This window comes from Platalea leucorodia, assembly GCF_965183815.1.
Source record: "Platalea leucorodia genome assembly, chromosome: 5".
NCBI lineage: Eukaryota > Metazoa > Chordata > Aves > Pelecaniformes > Threskiornithidae > Platalea > Platalea leucorodia.
Genome location: NC_138827.1, coordinates 14,737,958 through 14,765,584, shown reverse-complemented (window position 1 = coordinate 14,765,584; position 27,627 = coordinate 14,737,958). Strand labels below are relative to the sequence as shown.

The 27,627-nt window shown below is 57.8% G+C and overlaps 1 protein-coding gene across 1 annotated transcript; it reads left to right on the top strand.

The window, feature by feature from the left end:
- The first annotated feature begins 1,162 nt into the window (after positions 1-1,162).
- On the top strand, positions 1,163-27,595 carry RADIL (Rap associating with DIL domain). Its single transcript, XM_082312072.1, has 16 exons — positions 1,163-1,224; positions 5,291-5,396; positions 8,592-9,150; positions 14,549-14,850; positions 15,926-16,591; positions 16,763-16,800; positions 17,896-18,056; positions 18,803-18,915; positions 19,819-20,056; positions 20,630-20,802; positions 21,095-21,245; positions 21,606-21,796; positions 22,663-23,056; positions 23,357-23,496; positions 24,298-24,437; positions 25,106-27,595. The coding sequence occupies exons 2-16, from the start codon at positions 5,361-5,363 to the stop codon at positions 25,209-25,211; spliced, it is 3,408 nt and encodes a 1,135-aa protein (XP_082168198.1). The 5' UTR covers positions 1,163-1,224; positions 5,291-5,360; the 3' UTR covers positions 25,212-27,595.
- The last annotated feature ends 32 nt before the right edge of the window (positions 27,596-27,627 follow it).

Here is a 27,627-nt window from a genome sequence, read left to right as displayed (position 1 = left end):
GGGCTTGCCAGCATCTCACCAAGGTGGTTTCAGCATAACCACTCTGCACGCCTGCTCTGGCCCTGTCATTTCCCCTCCTGTGGTGGCCGAGTCTGTGGTTGACACTTGCTGCGCTCCGGGCTGCCACCGCAGGGGAGGAAGGATGCCAGATCTGGGGAGGAGGAAAGTCTGCGGCAGACCAGGCAGAGGGTAAGCACTGCTCGCTGTGCACCCCAGGGGGGAAACCCCACTACCATCACCCACCAGCTCCCACCAGCCTCTCCCATGGGCACTGGCTCCTCTTGGAGAGGAAGAGTTTGCCCCCATCCAGGGAGCCTGCTGGCCGGTGCTGCCTGCCCCAGGCTCTGCACAGCCACTGGCTGCCCTCCCGCTCGCACCTCTCCATCGTGATTATGCCAGGCTGGATCCCCCACAGGCTGCGACACTCGGCAGCTTTCCCGGAGAGCCAGGGAGGGTTCCCTGCTTCCAGGGGCAGCTGAACTCACCCTGAAACCTGACCCACAACTTCTACCTCGCCCATAATTTCTTTGCTGCTGGTGATCGGGCTGGACTGGGAGGCCTCCTGGCCTCGCTTTGCTTTTATGCTGTCATTCCCAGAGGGCGTCTGGTGGCAGACCCACCTTCCCCCCCAAAGTGTAACCCCTGCACCATTGGGCAGAAAACCACACATTTAACCAAAAGGAGAATTTGTAACCAAGGGAGGCAGAGCATCAGTGACCACCTCGTCTCGAACAACCCGGTGCAGTCATGATCCATCCCTTCCCGATTTCAGCCACCAGCCTGTGTGGAGCCACAGCAGTCTCCAGGTCGACTTTGAAGCTTGTTTGATAAAACCTGTTTAGCCAAAGGCAGCAGCTGCCCGCGCAGGCAAGGCCCGCGCAGCCCTGCCTGTCTCGCTCCCTGGCATTTTAACCGGGCACCGTGCCCAGGCACCGGCGGGGAGCGCCGGGCATCGCCACGCCGCGGCGTGGCCGCTCACACGGCGCGGCCGGACAAGGCGCAGCCCTTCCACCCGCGCCCGCTCCACCCGCGGCACGTCCCGGGGTGCTCGGCGCTGCGCGGCGCGGCGGGCAGTGGCGGCGGGCGGCCGCGGGGGGGCGCCGCAGTGCCGCTCCGCTCCGCCGCGCTCCGCCCCGGCGGCGGGACGCGCCGCGCAGCCCCGGCGGCTCCGGGCGCTGCAGCCGCCGGGGGCCGCGCCGAGGCTGCCCCGCCGAGCCCCGCACGGTGAGTATGGGGCGCGGGGGCGCGCACCGCGGGGGTTGGCGAAGACAGACCCTACCCGAGGTACCCCCCTTTTTTGGGGGGGGGGGGGGGCGGTGGTGGGGGCAGATCCCCTCTGTAGCATCCCCGGGACACCCCAGCCATTCCCTTCGCGCTGACCCCCCGCACCCGGGAGCCCCGGGATGGGGCCAGCGGGTCCCCCCCACCCCGTCTGCTCGGACGGGAACGGTTGTTTCTCGTCCCCTTGGAAAGTGGAGGCAGGAGGAAGGCGGCGGCGAGGGTTGAGGATTGTCCGGTTGCCGTTGGAGACCCAGCCTGCCCTGCTGCCTGCCGAAGAGCAGCGGGCAGGCAGGGAGGGCTGTGCTGGGGAGATGCGGCACCTTGGGATCTGTGTCCCATTGCCAGACACCTGGGGATCCTTGTCCCCTTGCATGCCCCTTGGGGTCCTTGACCCATTGCACGCCCCTTGGAGTCCCTCTCCTGATTGCATACCCTTTGGGATCCTTCTCCCCATTGCTCACCCCTTGGGATCCTTATCCCATTGCACACTCCTTGGGATCCCACTGCTATTCCACACATGCTATTTCACCTGAATTCAGCTGCTTGTGACTGTCGTGGCGTCCCAGGCCTTGGTGGGGAGGTGCTGGGATGCTCCGTGTCCCTGTGAGGCTGGAGCAGTTTCATGCTGAGTTGTAACTTTAGCAGAGAAAACTCAGGGGAGTTTGCTACTTGCTTGGGAAGTGCTTATTTTCAGCACTCTCCAGGATCAGTTAATTATTGCTGGAAAAAAATTATTGCTAAGATCTTATAATTAGGCAGCCTACTGAGACTTTGCTGCTTGGAAGGCAGCAGAAAGCAAATGCTCTTTGTGAAGCGTTTCTTGCGTGTGTGTGTGAATAGAGCTGCCCGGGCAGAGGGCTGGCATTTGTACTTGCGCATTACCGGAGAGCTGATGCACGTTGGCGGCTCAAAAAACCCTGCAAAATAATGGGGGGAAAAAAAAAAGCAAGAAAAGAAAACCTGCTGAAAGGACTGCTGTTGTCCTTGCAGAATCGGGTCCCAAATCGTTACAATCTGTTTGTGGAGCTATAGTTGCCTTTAGGACAAACTGTTAGTTCGTCTTTGCAGGACGAGGACTGCCTTTGAACAGTCCCTGGGCCATGGGGCCGGGGGCGCTACCTCAGAATGCCTGCTGCTAATAATAACGCGGTAAGGAGTTTACCCACTCTGATCCGGCTAAAGACGGCACCGAGGCTGGCATCGACATTATCAGCCTCCGATCTGTCCCTAGTTTAGATGGATAAAACTCCCACAAGAAAAGGCCGGGCTCTGAAGCGGAGACTTGATCCAGGATGGAGGGGAGCGGGGGCTCTGAGCCAGAACGGAGGGGTTTGTGCTCTGCCCCGGCAGAACCCGGCAGCCTCGGCTGTAGGGACGGGATCTGCAGAGGGGCAGGATTTGGAGCCGAGGAGCGCACGTCAAAGCCACCGCGTCCAGGGTGTTCTCATTTCCTTTGCTCTTCGAGTTATAATTTGTTCCACATTGCAGTGCTGGGGCGGCCTCTTCCTCCGCTCACAGCATCCAGGCTGTGGTTGTTGCCATTAGACCGAGGCTGCAACTCGAGTGGTTTCCATCCAAAAAAAAAAAAAAAAAGGAAAAAAAGAGGAAATTTTTCAAATAGAGATCTGAGGAAACAGCTTTTCTGGTTGCCATTCTGGGATGGTTATAGCTGAAATCTCACCGCCCATCTGCACAGAGCTGCATCTGCGCTGGGACGAGCCCCAGGGAAATTCCAGAAGATTAAAAAGTGTTTTAATAGTGTTGCTGCTCTTCCCAAAAGGGAGTAAGATGACCTGGTAGCTACAGGTTGATTGGCTTGATAGCATCCCCCTCGGGAGGAGAAGGAGAAACCTGGCTCAGGCTTTAATTGATTAAAGACTTCAACACCAGGAATAAATTCCTGCCATCCAACATGGCTATATGGAAAATAACTCCTGGCAAGTAGAAACTATTTCAGTCTCTGATGTGATGGGCGACTCTCTGGCTGTAATACACTTTCGTGAAGCATTTGAATTATGTGAGGTGATATTCTTGTAAAAATCTGCACTCTCCAGTATTAAAAAGTCAGTCCAGTCCAGTATTTAGAGCTGACATTATACAGTGTCAAGAAAGCTGGTATTAAATAAACCTGATCCATTTCAAAGGCAGTTATCTGAGGAGATTATCACTGCTGGGCACTGCTGGCCGGCAGCATGCCCTCCGTGTTCCAATGCTTTTATCACTAATCTGGAAGGAGATAGAAATGATTTCTGGAAAAACCTGGGGCTGACCCAGAGCAGCATAGTGTTAATAGTTTGTACAAATCCGGGCGGTAAACTGGGCAAGCGAAAGGCATCCTAGCTGAAGCAGAATGGAAAATGGAAATCTTCTTGCACCCAAAAATAATAACCGGATTTGTACATGTTTTCCTGTCCCTAATCTGGATGATAAATTGACCACGCACCGCTTTCGGCAGGAGATGCTAGGAGAGGCAGCGTGGGTGCTCACCGGCTCCCTCCTCCAGTGGGAGCTGCCTGGGGGGTGGCTGTTTGTCTGTCCTGATTTCTATGCTGGAGACTTGAAAATTTTCAGGGTAATGGGAAATTTTGCTCTGGAAAAAATAGCAGTTATTTGCATTTTTGGTCAGGGTGCTATTAGAAACAAATTTGGGCTTATGACAGCCAAACCCAGTCTCTCCATCTTGGTGGAGGAGATGTGGGAACCGAGGGGAAGGGACCAAGGGGCTGCAGAAAATGCCTTACAGCGAGAGACGAGACCACCATCGGGTTAGTCTACTCGTAAATCAATGGGGAATAGCGGGGATGCTTGATTAAAGCATCTAAATACTCTCACAGAGGAGAAAATACATGGTAGCCAAAAGCTCGTTAATTGAGCAGAGAAAAGCAAGACAAGAATCAATGTCTGGCAGCTGAAGCCAGACACACTGGAAATAAGGCATAAATATTTAACCAGTGGGAGCGATTAATCATCGGAAGAAACGGCGAGCAGCAGAGGTGGGTTCAGCGTCTCTTTGCCTTTCGCGTCATGCAGAAAGTTTCTCCCATCACCCTCCCCCCGTCACCCCAGAGCTGGACCAGCAAGAGGGGCTGGATTGGACCCGCACCAAGGCCCCGATTAGGTGATTTAATTAGATGGTGCTTTTGTCTTTAATCATGGCGGAGCCACGGAAAAGAGTATTTCTTGGGCCCTGCTGGCTCTTTCTGAGAAACCTCTGTGAAATCACCGCAGGCACTTTGCAGGTGCTTCTTTTTTCTTTCTTTTTTGAACACTGATCGTGTTCCTGCAGATCTGTGCCAGGTGGGCACGGGGAGAGTGCTTGGTGGCTGTCCTCGATGTCCAGCAAAATAGACTAAAATTCAGGAGAAACAAATCTCAGTGAACATCCCAACGTGCTGTGGCTGCTGAGGGAAGGAGCTGGTCCAGGACTCATTATCCACCCATGGGTGAGAAGGTCCCCAGCCTGGTGTCCCCAGGGACATGTGTGCTTGGGAGAAGGAGATAAAGGTCACAAGGTTGTTGCTGGTCCCTTCTCCTCCTCTTTGCTTTTCCTTTCTGACAGTGTTTCTTTTCCTATAGCTGTTCTCTCCCTGTATCTTTGCGATGGGGTAGATGCTGTTGGTGGGCATCACCATGGCTGGGTTTGCGCCGTCTCCCCCCCAAGGCTGCCATGTTCCTGCTGCAATGGACCCTGAGCTTGGGGCTGGGCTGGTCTTCCCCATCTACAGGCTGTGGCTGGATGAACATGTACAAACAAGCCCGTCACTGGCCACACATCTGCTGTGGGTCCCCAGGGTTCAGCAGTGAGTGATTGGGCTGTTTGGTTTGTGGCAGTGGGGAATATAGTGAGATGCTGAGCTGTAGGGCTTATATGCAACTCAGTGGTCTGCATGCAAATGCAATGCATGTTGACAGTGGAGTCGCAGCATCTCTGAGCCCTCCAAAGCCACCTCACTCTGAGCAGCTGATGTCTGCGAGCAGCCCAGGACCGCTCCTCCTCTTCTTCTTGCAGAGGCGCGACGGACGCCTGCATGCGGATGATGTGTGACAGGGGGGAAGGCCCGTTTTGAGGAAGAGGATGAATGGAAGGAGAAAAGGCACGTGAGAAGGATGGCAAGGTAAGGGGAGGCTTTGCCTGGGTGCTGGGTGGGGGCAGCAGGGAGGAGCAGCTCACCCATGGCGGGAGCAGGAACCTCAGAGCCCACAGGAAAGTCCCCAGCAGTTGCAGAGTTGGTTGTGGAAGGACATGTGGTGGCCATGTGAATACCAAAAGCATTTGTCATAGCTCTGCAGAATAAATACAAACAGTGCTGGCTGGGAAAAATAGCAGGTTTTGGTGTGGCCAGGCACAGCATGCGAGGAGGTGGAGGATACCTGGTAGAGATCCTGCCAGGAGGCAATCACAGGCTTTTGGCTAATTCCTATATAGTCATTAGCAGAGATGTCACTAAATGCTGAAGAAAGGGACTCTTTGGAAAGTCTGGGTCATGCCTCCATAGCTGCAGGCCTGTGTCCTCCAGTTCCCTTTGGGGAACCGGGCTGCCTGCAGCGAGGTGGGGGCTCACCTGGGCTGGGGAGGTCCAGGAGCACGTGTCCTACCCATCTGCAGGAAGATGTGCCCAAACAGATAATTCCCTTGCCAGCTTGTCCCCAGGTAGCTGGGTCCAGCTGGAGCATCGCCGCTCTCGCAGCAGGACCTGATGGCATTGCATGTACCGTGGTTTTCTCTTTAGCGTCCTTGGAGATGCCCGTGACTGGCGTGCCTGAGCATACGGATGTGGGAAGAGCCCATCTCGTTATCATTTTATCGTGTCCATTTGAGTCCTCGAGGGGATTAAGACTGTGCATTACGCTGTGTTCGGGATAAGGTTGCGATTTCTCAGGTGGCCTGGGCTGGTGCCTGGTGAAATCACACCAGTGTTGCTCCAGATGTTGAATAACAGGGTGACCAGGCTAGAAGCTTTTCTCAATCCAGGCTTTGTATTTTTTTTCCCATGAAATGCCTTTGCCCCTGCACTCTGTAGAAGTTGCATTTGATGGAAAGAGCAGGAAAATAGCTGATCTATAAATAACACATTCAAAACCAGGCAGGCACCTGCGAGAAGCGAGGATGGTGTCTCTGTCTGTGATGTGGGCTTGGAGGAATGATTTTACCAGCAGCAGATGTTAAAAGGTTTCCCTTTGTGCTGGAGGTAGTTCAGGGTGGAGGAAATTAAATCCGGGAACTGAAAACAGTGATTTGATGACAAAGTTTTGTCTTATGCATTCCTGATGGCAAGGTCTCATAGGGACACTGGGGTAGTTTTTCTTCTGCCCGATGTTAATGAGGGCTGGCGGGGCCGTGCTAACAGCCTGGGGAAGCTGTTCTTGAACCCGACTGTCTGCCAGTGCCCTGACCTGCTCCCCAGGTCGGGTCCGCCCCAGCACTCCCGGGAGATGTCACACAAGACACGAAGGGATGTCCCCAGCCGAGCAGTAGGTCCAGACTCAGTTTGAGGAGGAGCAGCGGCATGGGGGGAGCTGTAGCTTTAACCCCATCCCTGCCTCAGTTTCCCCAGTTGCAAGGTGGGAGCAGGAACAGCCTTCCCCAAACTCTGCGAGTTATGGTGAAGCTGTTGGGGCCAGTGCTTGGCTGGCGAGGTACAAAACACAAGATGCTAAGCTCTGCTTTCCACGCTGATCGCTAAGCCCAGTTTCAGTGAGCCAGGCAGCAGCGATGTGCCAGGGCCCGGGTGGCTGCCGGGTCCCCTCCCTGCCCTGCAGCACCCAGACAGCCGCTGTGAACTCGCTGTCCGAGCCAGTGGGTTGGGAAGAAGGACAAACCCCAACATTTTCACAGTCCTCTTGGGACTGGGGGGAAAAGGGGTGACTTGGGGTGCAGCAGAATCGCATAGCTCCTTGACACATCCTGCAGCATTAGCGCTTGCTGGTGCCTCAGTTTTCCCGTCTGCAGCGTTCAATTGGCCTCTAGTCCTGGGATGGGGAGATGTACACCCTGCAGAAATCCTCTGTGCACAGCAGGGAAGTTGTTTCTGGGTTAGAAGGTGACCTCTTCCATTAGCAGCAGGGACGCTTTTTCTTCCTGAATTAGATGGTGGTTTGGAGGCTTTCCAGGGCCGACATCATTCTGCCTGATAGCGCTGGGTTTGCTCTGGCGGCAAGATGCTGCCTGAGCAAGATGGGGCTGCAGATGTGGAAAGCTGCTGGCACCCTTCATCTCCCTGGCCATGCACAGCTGGATCATGCTGACCGCTGCATCAAAGTGCTCCGATAGCTGTGGATGGGACATTTTGGGGGTCCCTTGTGTACGCACTGAGTCCCTGCCTATGCCTGTTCCCTGCACGCAGGCTGCACATTATAAATCTGGAGGTGAGGGAAATCCCTGTCCTGTCTGAATCAGAAACGCTCAAATTCTCTTTCCAGACCTTCCCCGCCAGTAGTTCATGGCGCAGCCGGTAGCGTTATCAGTGCTGTGCGAGCGCCTGGTGTTTGTGCATCCAGTATGCGATTTGAAAGCCGGTCCAGATGTTGGCAGTGACATTGGGCAGGATCTCTGTCTGCCAAAGCCAGAAGAGCATCATGGTTTCCAGTCTGTTCCTGGGGACCAAGGTGCACCAGGAGCTGTCGCATGGCCGTGGCCACCTCTCCTCTGGTCGCTGACCGTCCACAGCTGCCCCGAGCAGCCCTGCCCTGGATAATGTGACAAGGGCAGTGTTGTCAGCGATGCCACCACGTGCTTTAACGTCCTCCACAAACTAGCAACAGCCAAGAGATTTGCCAGAGTCAGGACATTTTTAGAAAGGCTAATTAAAGCCCATTTTCACCCTGTGCCTCTCAGTGAGCGAAAGCATTTAGCGGTGACCTCAGAGTGATTGAATTTGCACTTGAGCTTTCTATTTCACCTCTAAAAAATGGGATTGCTCCATAAACTCATTAGTGAAAGTATCTCCTGATGCCTTGGCTCCTGACCGGGATGGGCCCCGCCAAGTCCTGCTGGGCTCTGCTCTCCTCTTGCTGCATTTTGCTTGGGCAAGAGGGACCTCTTAATACACATAATGGAGAAATTTGGGATCACTCCAGGCTATGTTTTCAGGGACAAATCCATCCTGGGGTAACTGTGCTGATGCCAAGGAGCCTGGCTGAGCTTGGCCACTGGTGTTTTGGGTTGCACAAGGGAAATGGCCCTCCCTTGTGGCTGTCCCTTTCCACCTTGGAGGTGACAGTGGCCACCAGCTGGTTCCTGCTTGCTCTTCCCTGCTGCACATATGGCCTCCAAACTGCTGATCTTTCCCTTTTTCCTCTTCTTTGCCCAGCTGTGCCCCATGAAAACCTCACACGCAATGTTTTATGGATCCTCCTCCACCATGGCTCCACCATCCAAGAACCGGCTGAAGCGCCAGAGCCGGATTTTCTCCCAAGTCTTGTACCGGACGCTGAGCTACAAGGACCGGAGCTCAGCCTCTGCTTCCCCAGCAGCCGGTGAAGATGACCCAGCCGAGCTCTCCACCCAGCTCTCGGCCCCCGGCATCCTGAAGATCTTTGGGGGCAACATCTGCGCGGGCACCAACTACAAGAGCGTGCTGGCGACGGGCAGCTCGGGTGCGCGGGAGCTGGTGAAGGAAGCCCTGGAGCGCTACGGGCTGAGCCAGCTCAGCGCCGGGCAGTACGCCCTGTGCGATGTCATTGGGAGGTTCGAGGGCCCCGAGAAACAGTGGCAGACGGAGGGGCTGAGGGTCCTGGGTGACCACGAGAAGCCGCTGCTCATCCAGGACCTCTGGAAGCCGAGGGAGGGCTTCTCGCGGCGGCTGGAGCTGCGCAAGAGGGCGGAGGTGGAGGAGCTGGCGGCCAGGGACGTGGACACCACCACCGCAGGTCAGAGTGGGGCACGGGGCTGGGAGAGGGTCTGGGGAGCTGCTGCCCCCCCAAGCTGCCTGCAGGAGATGCACCCCACACTAGTAGCTTTTGCCCATGTTTTGGGCACACGGGGCTGGCGCAAGTGGTGGCTGGGAGGAGAGCTGTGTCTTAGCTGCAAAGCTCTTGGGTAGAGTTGGTACTTGGCACTCTCCTGCAACCTCAAATATTTACCCCAGCCAGTCTAGGGGTCCCTACCAAAGCCCCATGTGCAGCTGGACAGCAGCAGGCAAGACCATCAGTGTTGCCTGCTCTTCCCATCGCCATGAACCAGGATCATGGTGTCTCACACCTCGGTGCAGTTTTGTGCCTGGCGGAGCACTGTCCCACTCCCTCACACCCCCTGTCCCATCTCCCCATGGTCATCCCCCAGGCCAGACACCCTGGGCAAATTTGCAGGAGCAATTAAGCAAAATGAAAAGCTAATGAAGAGAGAGCAATGTAGGGCAGGAGAGCCCCGCTGGAAGTGCCTGATCGAGTCCAGGGATGGCAGGAGGAGGTAAGTGCATCATTAGGAACTGGCAGGTTGATAAGTGACACCAGTGCAGAGTAATGAAGTTTCCCTCCTTCCACGCCCTCAGCTAAAAGCCCTGCGAGGATGAGGGCAGAAAGGTTTAGAATCAGGTTTTTAATTGCATGATGCCCTTGATGGGTCTGACCTGCTGATGGAGAGGTCTGGATCAGGCTCGGGAGGTGTCGGCCAGGGGATTTTGCTGGGATGGGCACCGAGTGGTTCCTCACGCCTGTAGGAAAGAGTTGTGATTGTCAAAAATAACCTAACGATGGTGCAGGATTACCCCAGGCGCTTGGCAAACGAGAGCCAAGGTTCCACCACCAGCAGTGGAACAAATGGCCCGACCTGTCCCACACCAGTGGGGACAGAGCTCCTTTCCCATCTGCTTTAATGAGGGCTGGAAGGAGCCCAGGCACACCGCACGAAGGAAACCAGCCGTGGGCATTTCAGGGGAGAGCAGATGCTGCTGGGGTCCCACCAGCTGCAATTTGCAATTGCAGTTTTGCCCGGGTGCCCCAAAATCTGAGCATGGAGTTTGCAGCTTTGGGGGTTGCGCGTGTTGTGGGCAGGTCCCCATCAGTGCAGGGAGCTGAGGATGGGCTCACATCCTGCCTTGAAATGGGAAGGCTGGAGGAGCAGCGAAAAACAGCCTGCAGCCCTCATATTAACGCTGTGCAGGGTGGTCCATTGGCACCCGATGGTGTGACAGGGCTCCCTCCATCCCTTGCTACGTCCAGTCCTTGTGTCTGCTCAGGGAGGGGACGCTACAGGATCGGTCCCAGCTCACTGCACGTGTGATGCAAATGGAGAGAAAGGGGCTCGTGCCAGGGAGGGATTTGCAAAGGTGGATGATCTGCTCTTCTCTTCGTCTCTTTCTCCAGCTGGGATCAGAGAGCCGTTAAGCACTTTGGGAGAGCGGTGACTAAAAACAGCTTCTTTTGAACAGAGGAAAGGGCAAGAGCCAAGTGCAACGGTTACAGCACACGGCGGGGAGGGCCACGTGGCAGCTCCCTGCCTGAGCCCAAGGTCACATCCACTCTCGGCCTCAAATTTTCCCCCTCGGATGCAGGAAGCAGCATTCCCACCCGTGACCTGAATCCTGGGTGGGCTGGCAGCTGTGGGGAGGGTAAGGCTCCCACGCAGGCCAGGGCAGCGGCGGGCTCCAGCCTGGCCTGGGCTTGGCACCCTTTGGTGATTTCCAGTGGAGGAGCAGTTCCTGACTGGATTGCATGCCCTGGATCTGGAAATAAGCCCGCTATGCTTTCAATGTAGATATCACTTCATTTGTTTCAGCACTCCTGGGTGGGGTGGTGGAAATTCTCCGTTTTTTAACCTTTGGGCATTTTCCATAGCTGACCAAGCTCTTCCGAGACAGAAAACCTACACCCACATTTGTTTAGGCTGTCTGCTCTGCAGAGTACAGAGCCCTTATTTGTCTTACCCATTAAAATCTCACACCTGCAGCCCTTTCTTTTAGTGACCCCAGGGGCTCTGTCGCCAGTCTCACCCCGTGCTGGTGGCACTGCCCAAAAGGATGCTGCGGGGCTGGGACCACACTTTCCCACCCCATCCGCAAGCTGCCAGGAATGGATAGGAGTGATGCAGCATGTCTGGGGGAGGCATCTGCTTCCCCCTCATCCAGCACCCCAAAAAGACACGAAACTCGTGGTGTGATGGGCACTGACTATGAGTGCCCTCCTCTGGGGTCACCCTTGTCACCAGCCTCAAGCTGGCAGAGGTCCCCTTGCCAAGCATCAGCTGCCTGCCCAGGGTGGTGGGGTCACTGGTGTGGAAAATGCAGCATCTGTGCAAAAATAAAGGGACTTTGGGCTTGTGGCTCACTGGGGCGGGGGGGGGGAGGGGGAAGCACAGGGATACTGCAAAGCATGATCCCCACGGAAATACCTGTAGGGCCCTTCCCCACACAGGGCATCGCTGGAGCTGCAGGGCTGGGACTACTGGTATCACACAAGCCACTCCATTGCTGCCCACGCTGCTGCTGAGCTGGTAGCTGGGGGAAAGGCTCCACACCCATCCATGACCTGTTAGCAAATAGCTAGAGTTTTATCTGCTCAGTTACCCATTATCCTAATTAGTTTATTAGCTGTTTCCCACTGGAGAGGAAGGCGCTCGCACCTCATGCCACTAATTAGCAGCACAGGTAGAGCATCCCTGCAGTAAACGAGGCTGATGCCTTCTGTCACTGCTACTCCCAGCCCTGCTCCTTTTGGGGAGCGATGAGGCAGCAGTTAGGGAGCATCCGGGGAAAACACCCACAAACTAGAGGGTGCTGGGAGGGAGACACAGCACTTACTATCTTTATGGCATTCATCTTCCAAACCAGCCCCATTTTGCACTGTGTCCAAAGTTTGCCGGGGCTTTCCCGTGAGGCTGGAGGCTGAATCGCATGCACACTTCGAGAAACTTAGGAGTTAAGGCTGTTATATTAAAGGATGCTCTGCCAGGTACCTCTGAGGGTCTGGCTTTGATATACCTTAGCATGACTGCATCGAGGGAGGACTCCCTGCAAGGTCTGTGTAGCAATTACATTAGGAAAGACTAGCCCGGCGTTAGCTCCTCCTGGGTAAATTCAAAGTGTTTCTTCTTTCCTGGGGCCCGTGGAGTTATTTATTGCTTGATTTATTTCTCAGCCAGGAAAAGGGAACTTCTTTCCTAGGCTGAAAAAGAGGCAGATCCCAGCCAAGATCCCAGGCACTACAACGGGCAGGTGTACCCCTGGGAGGCAGAATGGGTTTAGAGGCAGCAGCTTGGCGGGGGCTGGCCAGGGGTGCACAGTGCCCCTGCCCAGGGTGCCCAGCTCTCCCTAAGGGACGGGGTGAGATCCTGCCCTGTTCCCATCCACATCGCCATGTGGCTTTGGCAGCTGCCAGCTCTGCCTTGGCCGCACTGTTTTGGGGATGCTCATGCAGCGTTTTGGGTGGAATAACCTGCACACACTCGGGAGGAGAAAACAGTACCAGAGAACTGAAAAAAAACCACCCTGCTTTATGGAGGGACTTTGTTATGCTCAGGAAAAGAGCTGTGTTTATCTTTCCAGCACAGCTCCAGGGTTAGCAGGGAGCCTGTGACAGGGGCTCTATCGGCAGAAAAAACCAGCTTTTTCCTATACAAAATAAATACAGAAGCTTCCTTTCCCCTAGATAAGGGACTGGTGATGGCGTGTCTCCCTGGGCAGTGGGACCCCAGTCCCGTCAGCCCTCGCTGCCTGCCGGTGCAATGAGCTGCAGCAGTAGCTGCTTCCCAGGATCCGGCCCCTCGCCTCCTCCGCCCCCACGTGCCAGGCTGGGACTGCATCACCCCAGCCATCCTTCAGCCCCTTGGCCCATTTCCATGCTGTGGGTGGGGACGGGGGTCCTGGGGGGAGCCAAGGCCTCCTGCAGACCCCCACATTTGGAGTGGTCTTTGGCATCCCCAGTGGCATGGCTTGGGCTGTGTTCCTGCCTGGGCAGGCTTGTTGCATGCCCTGGATTTCACATCTGTGGGGCACAGGCGTCCTGTGCTGTGCCGCTGGCTGTGATGAGAACATGAGCAGGGCCGATTGCCTTTTTAAGAAGGACGTGGGGCACTGGACCGCTCAGGGTGGCTTGGCCATGCCTTGCACTGATCCCAAGGCATGTAAACAGCAGGGGCTATTTTCTCCCTCTCCCACCCCCCCTCCCCATCTCCATCTCTTTCTTTTTCCCAGCAAAAGAGCACTCCATTTAAAACAAACAAACATTCCTCACCAAATAAGGCAGATGTCATTTTTTTTTTTTTGGGTCTAAGCTTGTGAGTGTCCCTTTAAGCAGCCCTTGGCGCCAGGCTCTCCACTCCGCTGTCCCCAAATCCCGCTGGCTGTCCCCAAATCCCGCCGGCCGAAGCCTGCTCACTGGTCGCCTGAGCCGTGAGCGGGACTCTGGCTCCGTCCTGCACTGACGCCGCTGCAGTGCTGCTCCCGCAAGCAAATCCTTGAGGTTTTTCTTCCCCTCTCTTCGTCCTCCCCGAGTGCCAGCGACCTGCTCCCAGGAGGCTGCCCACCCGAGGTACGAGCATCGCCCATCAGACCCGCAACTTCTTATTTCTCCTGCAGAGCTTGAGCCACGCTTGCAGCACAGAGGGACCTGCAGGGACCCCTCGGAGGCTGGGAATGCCACCGAGGGGCTGCTTTTGCAGCTGGGCCAGGCCTATTCATTTGCTCCAGCTCCCATTTGTCTTGCGGACAGCTCTGCCCAAATTGATGCTTGGGAGAAGTTAATTACAGCTTGCTCCTGCTGCAGGCAGGCGGGCAGGCAGGCTCCACTGCAGCTCGCAGCTCCCATGCCTGGCTGATGCTAGGGGGAGACCTGGGGGCTCCCCGCAGCTCCTGCTTGCTGCTGGCCACTGAGTGCTGAAGGCCCGAAAGCAGCATCCAGGCTCTTTTTTTTTTTTTGCAAAGATTGAGCTAGATTTCTTTTTAGCACAGATTTCCTCTCCCCCCCCCCAGCCCTGGCAGTGTGGCCGGGGTGTGTGGGGGATGCTGCGGACACTGAGCCTGGCCCGGCTGCCCCCCCGGTCAGTGGGGTTTGGGGGCTGGGGAGGACTGGGGCACCCTCTTTTCGGCGCTGGCATTGGGGCACAAAACTCCCCGCGTTGGTGTCCTGGCGTCACCCTTCGGGGGGGGCAGGGGACCAGGAGACATCAGCCCGGGGAGGGTGCGTGGTCCTGGGTGGGGTGGGGGCTTTCAGCTGCTCCATCCCCGCTCCCGCGCTGCAGCATCCCTCCAGACCGGGGCTGCTGCGGCTGCGGGGGTCCCGGGGAGGCGGCGGGGGGGCTGAACGCTGCTCTCCCCCCTCCCCGTCCCCGCAGGCATCAACGCCCAAGCGCGGAAGCTGCAGCGGCACCGGGCGCGGGGGGCCCGGCGGCCGCCGGCGGGGGCTGAGCGGCGCGGCCCCCCCCCGGCCCTGCGGCGCAGCCTCAGCGAGACCAGCCTGGGCAACCCGGCTCGGCGGGCCGGGGCCGGGAACGGGAACGGGGCCGGGGAGCGGCTCCAGCGGCACTGCTCCACCCTGCCCGGGAGCCCGGCGGCGGCGCGGAGCGGCGGCAGCATGCGGTACTCCCTCTACCAGTCCCCGCACCTCCTGCTCCTGCAGGGCTACAGCCAGCAGCATGTAAGCACCGCGCCGCCTTCCCGCTCACCCCCCGGCACCCCCCGGCACCCCCCCGCTTTCCTCCTACCCCCCAGCCCCGGGGAAGGGGGGGCTGCTTGCATGGCCGGAGCTGCTGGGGTGGGGGGGTGGGGGTGGCGCGGAAGAGCATCCTTTAGAATACGAGCGGTGCCAGCTTGGGACTTTGCAGCCTTGTCCCCAAGTCTTGTCCCCAAGCCTGTCCCCAAGCACGGGGGGTGCGGAGCTGGGACCCGTGACCCCCAGTTAAAACCCCAGAGGGGCACGGGGAAAGCCCCCGGAGCAGCATCCCTGCCCTGGCCCAAGGGAGGCCCGGTTTTGCGGGTGATGGCTGAGCTGCCCCGTCCCCTGTCTGGCTGCTTCGTTAGCTGCAAATGTCATGAGAGGCAGCAAGGAGACAGCGTGTCTGGGAGCCCCTGCTCCCCAGCGCTGGAGGCACTTGGAGAACTGGAAAGGACTAGGATGGCTCTTGTAGTTAATGGCTACTTTGTCCCCATTGAGGATCCGGCTGTTCCAAGCTTTCCGGAGGGTGACACTGGCACAGCAGCCCTCACTGCAGCCATCCCGTTAGTACAGCTGGGGAAACTGAGGCACGGGGTGGCTACGTGAGCTGCTTCAGGGCACGCGGGCAGGCTGGAGGAGAAGGCAGGGCAGGGAGCGGCTGCTCTGACCCGGGTCCCACCATCCTCCCCCGGGCAGGGAGATGGAGGCATTGCTGCAGTCTGGGGGGAGAAGGTGGGAAGAAAAAGCAGCTGTGGGAAAGGGAGGAGGCGAGAGGTGGAGGGAGGGCTCCTTCTGCCCAAAGCAGCCCCATTTGCATGCTCGAACTGCATACCCAAAGTTATTGTGCCCATTTATTATAGTGCCCAAAGCAGGGATCACTGCTGTCCTGCTCGACAGTGAGGAAAATAGAGAGAAACGTGGCTCTGCCGTGCAAAGGTGCAGCAGGCGGGTGGGCGGCCGGTGGACAGCGGGAGGCTGCAGCACCCACTGCGCTGCAGGGAGGAGGGTCCCTTCTCCCCCTCCTCCCCAGTTCATGCTGCATCTCCCCGCTTGGCAGGACAGCTTGGTTTACCTGCTGAACCGTGAGCAGCACACGGTAGGCCAGAGGACGCAGGCGAGCAAGCCCAGCATCAGCCTGTCAGCCCCCGACATCTTACCCCTGCACTGCACCATCAGGAAGCTCCGACCTTCCCGGCATCACTGGGAGGAGAAGCTGGTGCTGGAGCCCATCGCTGGTGCCGGCATCTCCGTCAACTTCGCTGAGGTGGCCCGGACGGTCGTGCTGCGGCACGGGGACCTCCTCTCCCTCGGTCTTTACTACCTGCTCCTCTACAAGGACCCCATGAAGGCGCAGCCGCTGCCGGCACAGACCCTGCTGAGGCTGCGAGCCCTGCACCCCGCCGTCCCCGAGGGTCCCTCCATCTGTGGGGCGTGCGGCAGCCTGCTGAAGGAGAGGGACCCTGCCAGCAAAAAGCGGGGCCCATCGCCTGTCAGCGGCCCCAGGGTGCCCCGCAGAAAGCTGTTGCTGGAGTTCGAGCCAGCGGCTGAGGACATGCTCCTGCGGCGCATCATGACCCTGATCGAACCGGGAGGGGACGACCACAAGCTGACACCTGCCTTCCTGCTCTGCCTCTGCATCCAGCACTCGGCCACCAGTTTCGAGCCGGGTGACTTCGGGCAGCTGCTGCTCAAAGTGGCCAAAATGATCCAGAGGACAGTGTGGGTCAGTTGGCGGTGGGACGGGGGTGTTGCTGGGGTGGGAGTGTTGCTGGACCCCCGCTGGGGGCTTCCCCCAGCCCATTGCCTGGCAGCAGCGAGTGCTTGTCTGGGGTGATGCTCGTGCCACCCTGTCCTGCTGTTTTTCATTTTGCTTTCCCCTTCTCTCCCTGCCCAGGAGCGGACGCGGGAGCTGGCTGAGAAGCAGTCCCAGCAGTAAGTGCAACCCACCACCCCTCCTCATTTTGCCCTCAAACGAGGAGAATTCAAACCAGTTCTTCTTCCACAAGCAAAGGGAGCCCATGGCTGGTTATAACCAGCCTCCCAGCCCCGATGCACGCTGCGTTTTCCTGCTCAATCCCACGCATTCGCCTCTCTGGTCCTTTCACCACGGTGCCTGCAAGGACCCTGCTTGGGAATGTGTGGGGCTGGAAAAGCAGGCGAGCTCATGGGGGAATAGGACCTGCAGCAGCTCTGGGGTCTTCTCCAATCCAAGACCAGGCCAAGGCTTTGCACATGTGGCTTCAGCATCCCCGAGGGACATAGCAGGGATGGCCCTGGCATGGGGTCTCACGGCGTTCATGCTGAAGAACTGAAGAACCCCCTGTGGAGCAAGGACGGGGCTGGCATTGCATGTGTGCATCCAGGGATGGTGGGACATGGTGTCCCGGGGTGAAGAGCACCACTTCGGGGCTGTCACAGTGGTGCGGGGGGTTGGCTCCTGGTGGGGTGTGAGGCCAGCTTCCCAGCCATTTCCAAAATCCAGGCTCCAAAGCAGCATCTGGAGAAACTGTTGATGCTTGCTTTGAGCTCCCCTTTAGGACAAGCTCTGAGGATGCTTCCCAGGCTTTTCCTATAGCAGGAAAAAGTGGTTCAGCAGTTGAGAAACTTCCCAGATGCTTTTTATTTATTTTGTTTTATTTTTGAACAGCCCAGTGCAGGCAGGCTGGGTTTAACCATCCAGAGCTGGCAGGAACAGCACATACTTCTTGGGGAGAGCTGCTGTTCAGCCACAAGTATGTACTGCAGCTCAGCTGTACTAGGGGGAGTCCCCCCTGCAAAAGTGGTACCCCACAAAGGCCAGGTGGCCTTTGGCCAGCCTTATCCCTGCAGGGTCCCCTTCGCTGTCCTGCAGAGCAAGAACCACCAGATTTTTGCTTGCAAAGGGTCTTCTTAAGGGGGTGCTGGGCTTGGGGGGGGACGACACACAAATGCTCTCCTGGCATTGCCCCAGGCTGGCTGTTTTCTCCCCAAAAGCTTGAGTGGCGATGCTGAGGAGCAGGAGCTGTAACACCTGCTGTGTCTCCCCAGCCAGGACCCTGCCACCCTGTCCCGCTTCACCATCACGGACCTTCTTCCAGATCTGCAGCACATCCTCTTCTGGATGGCCAACGCCATCGAAGTCCTCTACTTCATCCAGCAGAAATCACCCACCTACATCCAGAGCATGGAGGAGGAGCTGGACGTCAGAGGTAGGGCTGGATGCAGTGCCCTGCTTGCTTCTCCAGCTGCAGTGACTGCTCTGCTAATCCCCAGTCGCAAGCGGTGGTCAGTGCCCCTGAGATGCTCCTTTAACCCCCCATAATCCTTATCAGCAGGGACATCTCCGCGGTGCAGGCTGGGGTAATCTGTGCGGGAGGAGCAGCCTCGTGTCATGCCGTGGTGCTACTCGGCTTCGGGGCCAGGTTGTGTTGTGTTGCGTTCGCAGCCAAGCCTCCCCTTTCCACCACAGCAGCATGCAGTTAATGCTTCGGGGGTGGCTTTCTGCCCCCCGGCTGCTGCAAGGGTACCTGGATTTGCAGGCAGCCCTGCAGAATTGCTCACTGGTGAGCCCATGTTAATGCCAGCAAAAAAAAGAGAGAAAAAAAAGGAAAAAGGGATTAAATCAACCTCAGAAACCTTCTGGTCTGTGCAGCAAGTTAAAACACTCATAGGCCAGACAGGCTGTTGGAAAGGGGGTGCAGCCCTGGGCTGCCTGCAGGGCAGAGGCCGCCGTGCTGCAGCGCCGGGCTGTGCTGCCAGCGGTGGTGTGAGCCGTGGGAGATGGCAGGCGGGCGCTCTCTGCGGCAAGAGGAGCCTCTTTGCCCCTGTTGAGGGATGCCATGGTGGTGATGCCAGCCCAGGAGCACTAATAACCCCCACCCCAGGAATCTGGGGAGCGGTGAATTCGGCCTGCCTTGCTGCTGCAGGTTTGCTCCCCCTCCTCTCCACCTTCTAGGCTCCAAGGAGTCTCTGTTCTCCTCGACCATCACAGCCAGTGAGGAGGCGATGACGGTGCTAGAGGAGGTGATCATGTACACCTTCCAGCAGTGCGTCTACTACATCTCCAAGGTACGTCCTCCGTGGGGAGGGCAGCAGTGTCCCACAGGGCCAGCACAAGCATCCCCAGCAGCTCTCGGGCTGTGCAGGAGGTTTTTTTAAGCTTTTACTCTTTGGCAGTTGCATCATGCTGAGGTGTTTTCCTGTGGGCTGAAGTGCCCCGATTTTTGGTCGCAGCCCAGGAAAAGTATTGAATTACTGTAGCGTGTTTCCCTGCCTGCAGTGCAGCGGCTTGGGGGAGGCGTTTGGGGAGAGCTGCTTGGCTCCGGCCAGCGCGACATAATGGTGTGATTCAGGGTGTGATGGAAAGGGGCCTCTGGACCGTCGCCGTTGGACCGCGAGAGCTGGGCGGCATCGGGAGCGGGGAACAGAGCGGGCAGTGTGAGGCAGGAGAAAGGCTGCTGTGTGCGGGACGGCCCTGCCTGTCGGCTGGTGTCGGCACGCGGGGACGCAGGGGTTGCTCCTGCACCGCTCTGCCGGAGCGGTACCCTCCTCCCCAGCACCCTCGCCTCCCCCTTAGCCTCGGCAGAGGTGGGTGCTAGGTGCTGCTCTCCCATTTAAGCAACAGGGAAAGGTCATCCCCATCGCTCCTGGTTTTTCTTTCACCCTCGTGCCCAGCTGATTGGCCATGGCCCTGGTTCAGATCAGTTTTCAGATCCCTTTAACTGAGCTGCCCCATGTTGTCACCTCCAACTGCTAAAAGCATGAGACACATTCAATTTTTACTTTTTTAAACACTTGTGCAACACCAGAGCGCATCGAGGCCAGGGGGGTAAGCGAGATCAGCCCCTTGCCAGAGCAGTGCCAGCGGGGTTTGCTCAGCTTGTGGAGGTGAGGGGGTTGGAGCGGTTTGACTCATGCAAAAAAAAAAGAAACCAAATCAGTCCTGCTGTGAACTTGCTGCTCTCCCTGCAGTGTCTGTACGTGTCGCTCCCTGCCCTGCTCGAGTGCAACCCCTTCCAAAACGAGTGCCGGGAGAGCTGGCAGGCATCCCTGCCGCTGCCCAAGGAGCTCCACAGGGTCGTGCTCATCTACCAGGCAGTGCTGGACCTGCTCCGCCAGTATGAAGTGCACCCAGAGATCACCTCCCAGATGTTCGCTTACCTCTTCTTCTTCTCCAACACGCTGCTCTTCAACCAGCTCCTGGATAAGGGTCAGTCCTCCTCGAACACCCAGCCTGGACTGGGTAACCTGTAGGGAACCGGCCCGTTGGGAGACCCTCCAGTCCTTCCCAGTGCCACCTCAGGGGTACAGAAGGGAGGGGGCTTCAGGCAGCTTGAGGGGTCTGGAGATGGGCAGGGCTCGGCACTGGTATGGGGAGGCCAAGCACAGACCCAGCTGCTGTTTCCAGAGTCCCCATTCCCAGGAGGGCTTTAACCCCACGAGTGCCCCATCCTCACCCCCTGCGAGAGCACTGCCCTTTTGAGCCTGAGCAGAGGAGGCTGAGAGCAGTTTGGAGGGGCAGCTCATTAATAAACTACTGCAGCCTGCTTTGTAACTGAGGTGCTTGTTAGCCCTCATTGACACCGCAGCCCCATTGCCTGCTGTTAGTGCCAGGTGAGGTTCAGCCACCACCAGGAGTTACAGCTACAGGATGCTGGGTACGTTAACCTGGATTTATTTTGCTGCCCTGGGGCAGCTTTACTCCTGGGGCAGGGGCTGGGCTCTGGACGAAGGATGGGGGGCTGTTCCCCAACATGTGCTGACGGATGCTCTGCCTCCGCAGGCTCCTCTCTTGGCTGCTTCCACTGGTCGCAGGGGGTGAAGCTGCGGGCCAGCGTGCGGCTGCTCCTGGAGTGGCTGCGCGGCGCTGGCTTCGAGCAGCTTGCCCAGCAGTTCTTTGCCAAACTTGCCAGCGTGGCCAACCTGCTGGCCATGCCTGGCTCTCAGCTGGTCCAGGTGAGGGGTACCCGGCTGGGGGTTTGTGGCGTTGGGATGGGCAGGGGCAGGAGAGACCCTGCTCAGTGTTTGGGGGTCCCTGCAGTGATATGTCCCTTCTTCTACAACCTGTCACCAGCTGCCCCTTCCTGGGGTGGTGGGTCTGTGGGTGGGCAGTACCGAGGAGGGGATGCTCAGGCTCACTCCATCTTGCCCAGCCTCTCCCTCCCACCCCACCTTGTGAGCCCCTGCTCCTCGGAGAAAGCAGGTCCTCACCTCTGCTGTTCGCCCCACGCTCTGTCTCCTTGCTCAGATGACCTGGCCGTCCCTGCGAGCTGAGTTCCCGGCGCTGAGCCCTGCGCAGCTCTACCGGGTGCTGAGCCAGTGCCAGGCGGTGATGGATGTGGGCTGCATCGCAGTGTGGCAGCTCAGCGAGGAGGAGAGCCCGGCCACCTTCCAGCCTGGTGAGCCCCTGGCTTCGCACTCAGTGCTGCTCTGGTCACCGTGCTCCGGTCACCCGCAGGCTCCCTCCAAGATTTTTACGTACAAACCAAACAGGCGATTCCCTTCCCCTTGCTGGGGGTCCTGTAGTAACTGCAGTGATCAGGAATAACCACAGCCCTGCAGTTCAGACATTGCAAAGGATGCAAAGCGCACTCAGAAGGACTTGGGGCTCTTTCTGCATTCCTAAGTGAGCGATGCTGCTGCCTCGCAGCTCACCGTGTCCCCAGTCCCAGCTGGGAGACCGCATGTGGACGAGAGCCGGGAGGCAGGAGCAGGGTGCAGCCCAGGCCAGTGCTAGCCTTCCTCCATCCACCTTTCAGATGAGGTGCTAGAGTCCTTTGACAACCACCCACCCATCATCCTGCCCAGTGGGGGCTTCAAAGTGGACCTGGAAGTGGAGACGTTGGACGACAACATCTACCGGCACCTCCTTTACATCCGCCACTTCCTCTGGAGCCTACAGAGCAAGAGCCCCCACACCAGCGAGGGGCCGGGCTCAGCACCCCCAAAGGTAGCCTGTACCCCACAGAGGGGCTGTTCCTCTCCTGGGAGGGCAGGAGGATCTTGGGTCCCTCTGGAGACCCCGCTGAGCCCAGTGCCAAGGGCTTGCTGCCTTCACCTGCAGCCTGGAGCTGTGGCAATGCCCTCATGTAGAGTTGCTGGAAGGATTAGTGCTGCTAATCCCCCAGCCTGGGGGGTGCGGGAAGGTGAGCTGGAAGGACAGGCTCGTCCCAGCAATCTCGTTAGTGGGGAGGAGGGAGGAAGGGGGGATGTCTGTAGGCAGCGCTCCCCTTCTCCCTGCATGTTCCTCCGTCCTCCCTGCCCTGTACCCTGCCTGTCCCCACATAGCCAGGCAGGCTTGCACAGAAGCACTAATTAGCTAATGCCTATAAAGCACAGGGACGGCGAGACGTGCTACAGGTGCTAAGCTCAACTGCCATTCATCTCCAGCTCCCTGGGGAGGATGTCCCTCCAGCAGGTCCCCTTCTCCTCTCCCTCCCTGGGCCCCTTGACTGCAGCAACCACAGGCACCGCTACCTCTTCCCATCACCCTGGGGCCACATCACCCAGCTCTGGGGCCACAGGAGGAGCTGTGCTCCCCCTGTGTCCCCCTCCAATGAGATCCCCCAGCAGGGACATAACCAGGAGTTCCCTCCTGGCTGGCTGTGAGCATCCCCAGCATGGCCCTGGCCACAAAACTGGGGTGTGGGAGCTGTGCTGGGAAGCCAGGACAAGCCCTGGTGGTGTTCGAATTGCCAAGGCTTTGGCTGGAGTCGGCAGCTGTTCTGCCTGCAAAGCAGGCAGGGTGGTGGGGTGCAGGTAGGGTGTGAAAAGCACATGCAGGGGGTCCTACAGAGCATTTTTCTTGTTCTTAAGAAAGAAGCATGCACAAAGCCAGATGTCCTGGAGGTGAGTGAGAGCCCGGCTGCTGCGCCAGGGAGCACCATCACCCAGGAGAACTACTGCTCCCTGGGGAGCTGCGCTGAGCCGGAGGGGAGCCCCCCGCTCTGCCTGGCCACCAACGGCTGCCCCTGCGAGCACCCCGCCGGCGAGCCGCAGCTCCAGGAGAAGCTCAAGCAGCTGCAGCTGGGCAGGGGTCCGGCCCCCAAAGCTGGCACGGCACCCACAGACCCCTCCTGCCTGCTGACGCCACCCACCACCCCTCTGAACTTCGACTGCGGGAGCCCAGAGTCCCCGCAGAGCACTGGCAAGGGGCTGCAGGACCCCCGGAGGAACGGGATGAACGGCACCAAAGGCAGCACCCCTGAAGGTACCGAAAGTTGGCGCTGCCCTGCTTTGGGGGTGGAGGATTGGGGCACGAGGGGGTTTGCTGCCGTTCTCCCCCGCAGCCCTCCCCGTACACACGGTTCCTGTGTGGACTTGTCAGTGCTTGGACAAGGCAGGTGAGAGCAAATGAAGCATCTCATGCAGCTCCTGCCCTAGCAGAAAACCAGCCCTGGGGCTACCCGAGGTTGGCTTTGATGGGGCTTTGGGGGGCAGCTTTCTGTGGGAGGTTGGGAGGTTGGGTTTGGGCGATGCCAGAGTGATAAGTTGGTCTTTCCACTGCCAGGATGCTCGCCAACCCCCTATGACTACCCCACGCCAGAGTCTTCCAGCCGCAGTTCTGCCACTGATGACTTCTGCTATGTCTTTGTGGTGGAGCTGGAGAGAGGACCCATCGGGCTGGGGATGGGGCTGATCGATGGCTTGGTGAGTTCTCACCGATTGCAGGACAGGGCTGATGCCCCTCCAAATAGCTGGAGTGGGACATGTGAGACATGTTTTATACCCCAGGAAAAGCCAGCAAAGATGCTAATGGCTTCGCACGGGAGCTAGGCTGCTTCTCCTGGGGAAAATGAGGCACAGAGTGATCTCTCGGGAGGTCTCTGTGCCATGCGTACAAAGTCCATCACAACTGGTCTGCAGCTGGAGAGAGCAAAAGGCTCAGCGCTCTTGTGGAAGGAAAATGACTCAGCTGAGGGCTTTCCTCCACCCTTCAGCGGGTGGCAAGGGAAGCAGAGGGGGAGCAGGGAGGCTCACGGGGTGTCAGAACACGGCACTCGTTGCATAAGGCAGCGTTGCAATCTGGCGTAGTGCAGTGGATCATCTTACTAAGTGGCCTTTCAGGGCCGTGCATTAGTCAGTAGGAAACAGGGCATCACCAAGCCCCTGGGACAGCTGTGAGCAAAGAGCTCCCATCCCAAGATGGCTGCAGGTTAACAATGCTTTACTCTTAATTAAACTGAATAAGAAGATTGCCCCCACCTCTCCTTTCTGTGTATAAATTGATATAAAACTGAAGGTTCATGTTTCCTTCCTGTTATGGCTAATGACACCGTCCCCAGCACCCGTCCATCGTGTTCCCCAGCACCTCCAGGGTCTGGCCTGGCACCAGGCACTCGCTTGGCTGTGAGCTGTCACCCTGCCTGGGGAGCTCAGCCCTTTGGGACCACAAGCCTTTTGTGTCCCCTCTGCCCTGGCTGGTCACTCACCGCCTTTCCCTGCCAACAGCACACTCCTCTCTGCTCCCCGGGGATCTACATCCGCACCCTGATCGAGGACAGCCCTGCGGCCGCCGACGGCAGGCTCTCCATCGGGGACCGCATCCTGGCTGTCAATGGCACCAGTCTCATCGGGGCAGACTACCAAAGGTGAGTCGCACCTCGCCGGAGGGCCCGGTCTGGTATTGGCACCATGGGAGTTAATGCTCAAGTTCAGGTTTTCAGCTGGTTTGCAGCAAAGAGCTGCACAGGATCTCCGACTGCCTGGTGCTACAGTCCCAGCTAACAACGCAGAGGATGCTGTGGTACGGGCAAGCCACAGAGAGAGGAGTGACTTGTGCAGGACACTGGAGAGGGGGGAGGGCAGCTGGGTGGAGGGGTTTGGAAGAGGGATTGGGGAGCAAAAGCTGGAGAGCACATTTGGGAAATAAATGAGAGCCCCAGAGGTGAGTCTCAGGAATGCAGAGCTGCTCCAGCCCATCCCACCCCAGGCTTCCTCTCAAAGTGGGATGGAGCAGCTCGCACCCTGCCTGGCTGTCCGAGGCACAGCCCCGGTGCCCACGGGGCAGAGCAGCTCAGGGCTCATTTGCCTTTGTCCTGGCAGCACTTGCATGGAGGCCAGGCTCCCCCTAAAGCTACAGGCAAAAGAGAAAGAGACCCTGCTTGTAACACTGAGCAGGATCAAAACGGAGCGTGGGGGGTGTTCTGCAAATGGGGGGGGTGTTTTGCAAATGTCCATGACCTGGCAGGCTCCTGGGGAGGCTGCCAGCCTGTGGGGAGCCAGAATTCACCTCTCTCCCTGTTGCCACTCTCTGCAGTGCGGTGGACCTCATCCGCTCCGGAGGGAAGAAGCTGCGGTTTCTGGTTGCCAAGTCGGACACGGAAATAGCCAAAAAAATCAGTTCCAGCTCCTCTTCCTCCTAGTTCTTGTGGTACAAGGGTCCTTCTGCAGCAGCCTGCAAGTGCAGCTCTGGTTAAGGCTGCCCTCAGGGAGCCTGGAGTGCAAGAGGGAGGACCAGGACTCCACAGCTTCCCTTGATTTACTTTTCAACACCTTGCCCCTGCGCTGCAGCAGATGAAAGGACATGCAAGGGTGGTGCATGCTTCTCCCACTGCACAGGCTGGGAGCATCATTCCTGATCAATTGCCTGGCCTCACCTTATACCCTGTGTCATCCTTCTCAGGAGCTTTCCTGTTCCTTCATCCCCTCTGGCAGGGGACAGGAAGGGGATGCTCCCCCCATGGGGGCCGTAGGCTGGCAGCTCTGCGTGATCTCTCACACTGGCAGGCAGAAGGCTTGAAACACCTTTGGGATTTCAAGATTAGTATGTAGGGCAGGCCTGGGTGTCGCTATAGCAGTGGCCACCTGAGGTGCTGGCACATCAGGCTGGAAAAGGGGTGGTAAAGGCAGCGCAAGCACTCAGGAGCGGGATTCCAAGCAGGATGCATTGCTAGGAGTTAAGTTGCCCGGTGCCATACCCTAAGTCAGGTGTCTTTCTGCTGCTGGGCTATAATCACGCCACCCCCAGCCCTGCTTTGGGATGGGAAGCCGCTACAGCAAAGGGCTGACAGTACCAGCAGTTCCCTGTGAGTCCTGGGGGGAGCCCCATGAAGAAAAGGACTCTCTCGCCCTTGCTCATGCAGATTTATTGCCCAGCTCTGGCACCATGATCCTGGCAGAAGCCCCCCAGGACTGACCCAGCAGCGCGGGGCATTCACAGCAGAGAATTCCCCCACGCAGGAGTTGTTGCCTTCTCCAAGGGGCTACGGCCAGCTTAGTGCTTCTGTGCCTGTGAGCTGGGAACGGTGGGTTTGTGCCACCAGGAACCTGAGCGAGCCCGGCAGCATGAGGTGCCAGACCCCAGGTGTGGCTGACACTAGCCCAGGCAGACAAACAACATCGTGGCACCATGTCCTAGTCCTCTCCCTCCAGCCTTGCCAGGCCATTATAAGGCCACCCTATTTCCTGCCCAGCTCAGAGCATCTCAGAAGCGCACGCTGCTGACATGCCGACGGGTGATGACGGGCAGCAAAGGCTCGCTTTGGAAGGTCAGTCTTGAATGACCCAGAAACAGCTCTGCTATCTGCTGCCAACCAGAACGGTGTCAGCAGAGCTGAGGTAGCAGCTCCACCGTGCGGCTGGCCGGTCCCCGGCACACCCGGCCTCCTGCCTGCTAAGTCCTCTCTCTGCTTTTAGCAACATTAACGGGATAAATGCAACCCGATTTCCACATGTAGACAGATACTGAGACCTAGTTTAGACAAACCCTATTAAAACAGCCTGCCGCGAAGCCCTACATCACGCCCTGCACTTAAACCACCATGGTCTAGGCTCTGGCAGCAAATCAGATTCACATGGCATCTCACAAGAGTTCTCCAAGAACTGTGATGCTAAAAAAGGGATGCTTAACAGGGTTGGCCTTAATTAAACCTCAGATACTTCACTGCTGTAGTTTTGGTTTCTGTGCTTCATCTTGCACTTCGCAGAAGGAGAGAGATGTCAGAACAATCTGCGCAGGGGAAACACTCCACTACTGGATTTCAACGCAGCCTGGCCTGCCTTTTCTAGGGCAAGACAGACCTTCACTGAGACACTAGTGCCTTGTTTCTCTGCTAGACCATGCTCACGCCAACTGGCCTGGGGTGCTGCCCCAGCAGGGACTGGGAGTAATGCATCCCTCCTGCCACTAACTCAGCTGTACCGGGCAGGCGAGCAAAGGCTCAAGGCCCTGCAGGGCTCCTGGTGATTCACTCGACTTTGAATCAAGTAGGTACCTTGGCCTGTCATCCTCCCCGGAGCTCAGCAGGTTTGTAGGGCAGGAAATGGGCTGCCTAGAGCCCCTGGGCAAACTGCATGCACTCCTTACTCTGCTCTGCCTGGGAGCCAGGGCTCAGGGAAGCCTTGGTTTGCACTAGACAGTACTGGGGCTGCACCCTGGCAAGCTCCAGCGGTACCAACACAACCCTCTGCTCCCCACTGAGCCTGACTCTCCAGGCACCCCTGGAGGTGGGAAACAGCCCCAGAGATATATGTTGCTCACAGTGCAGTCAGGTATTGAAATAGACTGTAAATAAATCCGGCTATTTACTAGTGTGCATGAGGGCTTGCTTCTCCTGGGAGGAGCAGTGAGATGTATTTACTTCCCCCATTTGTTAATATTGTACAGCTTGAATGTGTATAAAATTCTCATGCAGATACAGAACACAGCATGGCGCCTGTTTGACAGGGGGCTGATGTATGTTAAGAAATGCTCTTGGTGTCAACAATAAACTGGATCAATAAATCTCTCTAAGCTCCTGTCTGGTAGCTGTCTTGTGGATCTCGACATGTTCACTCTGA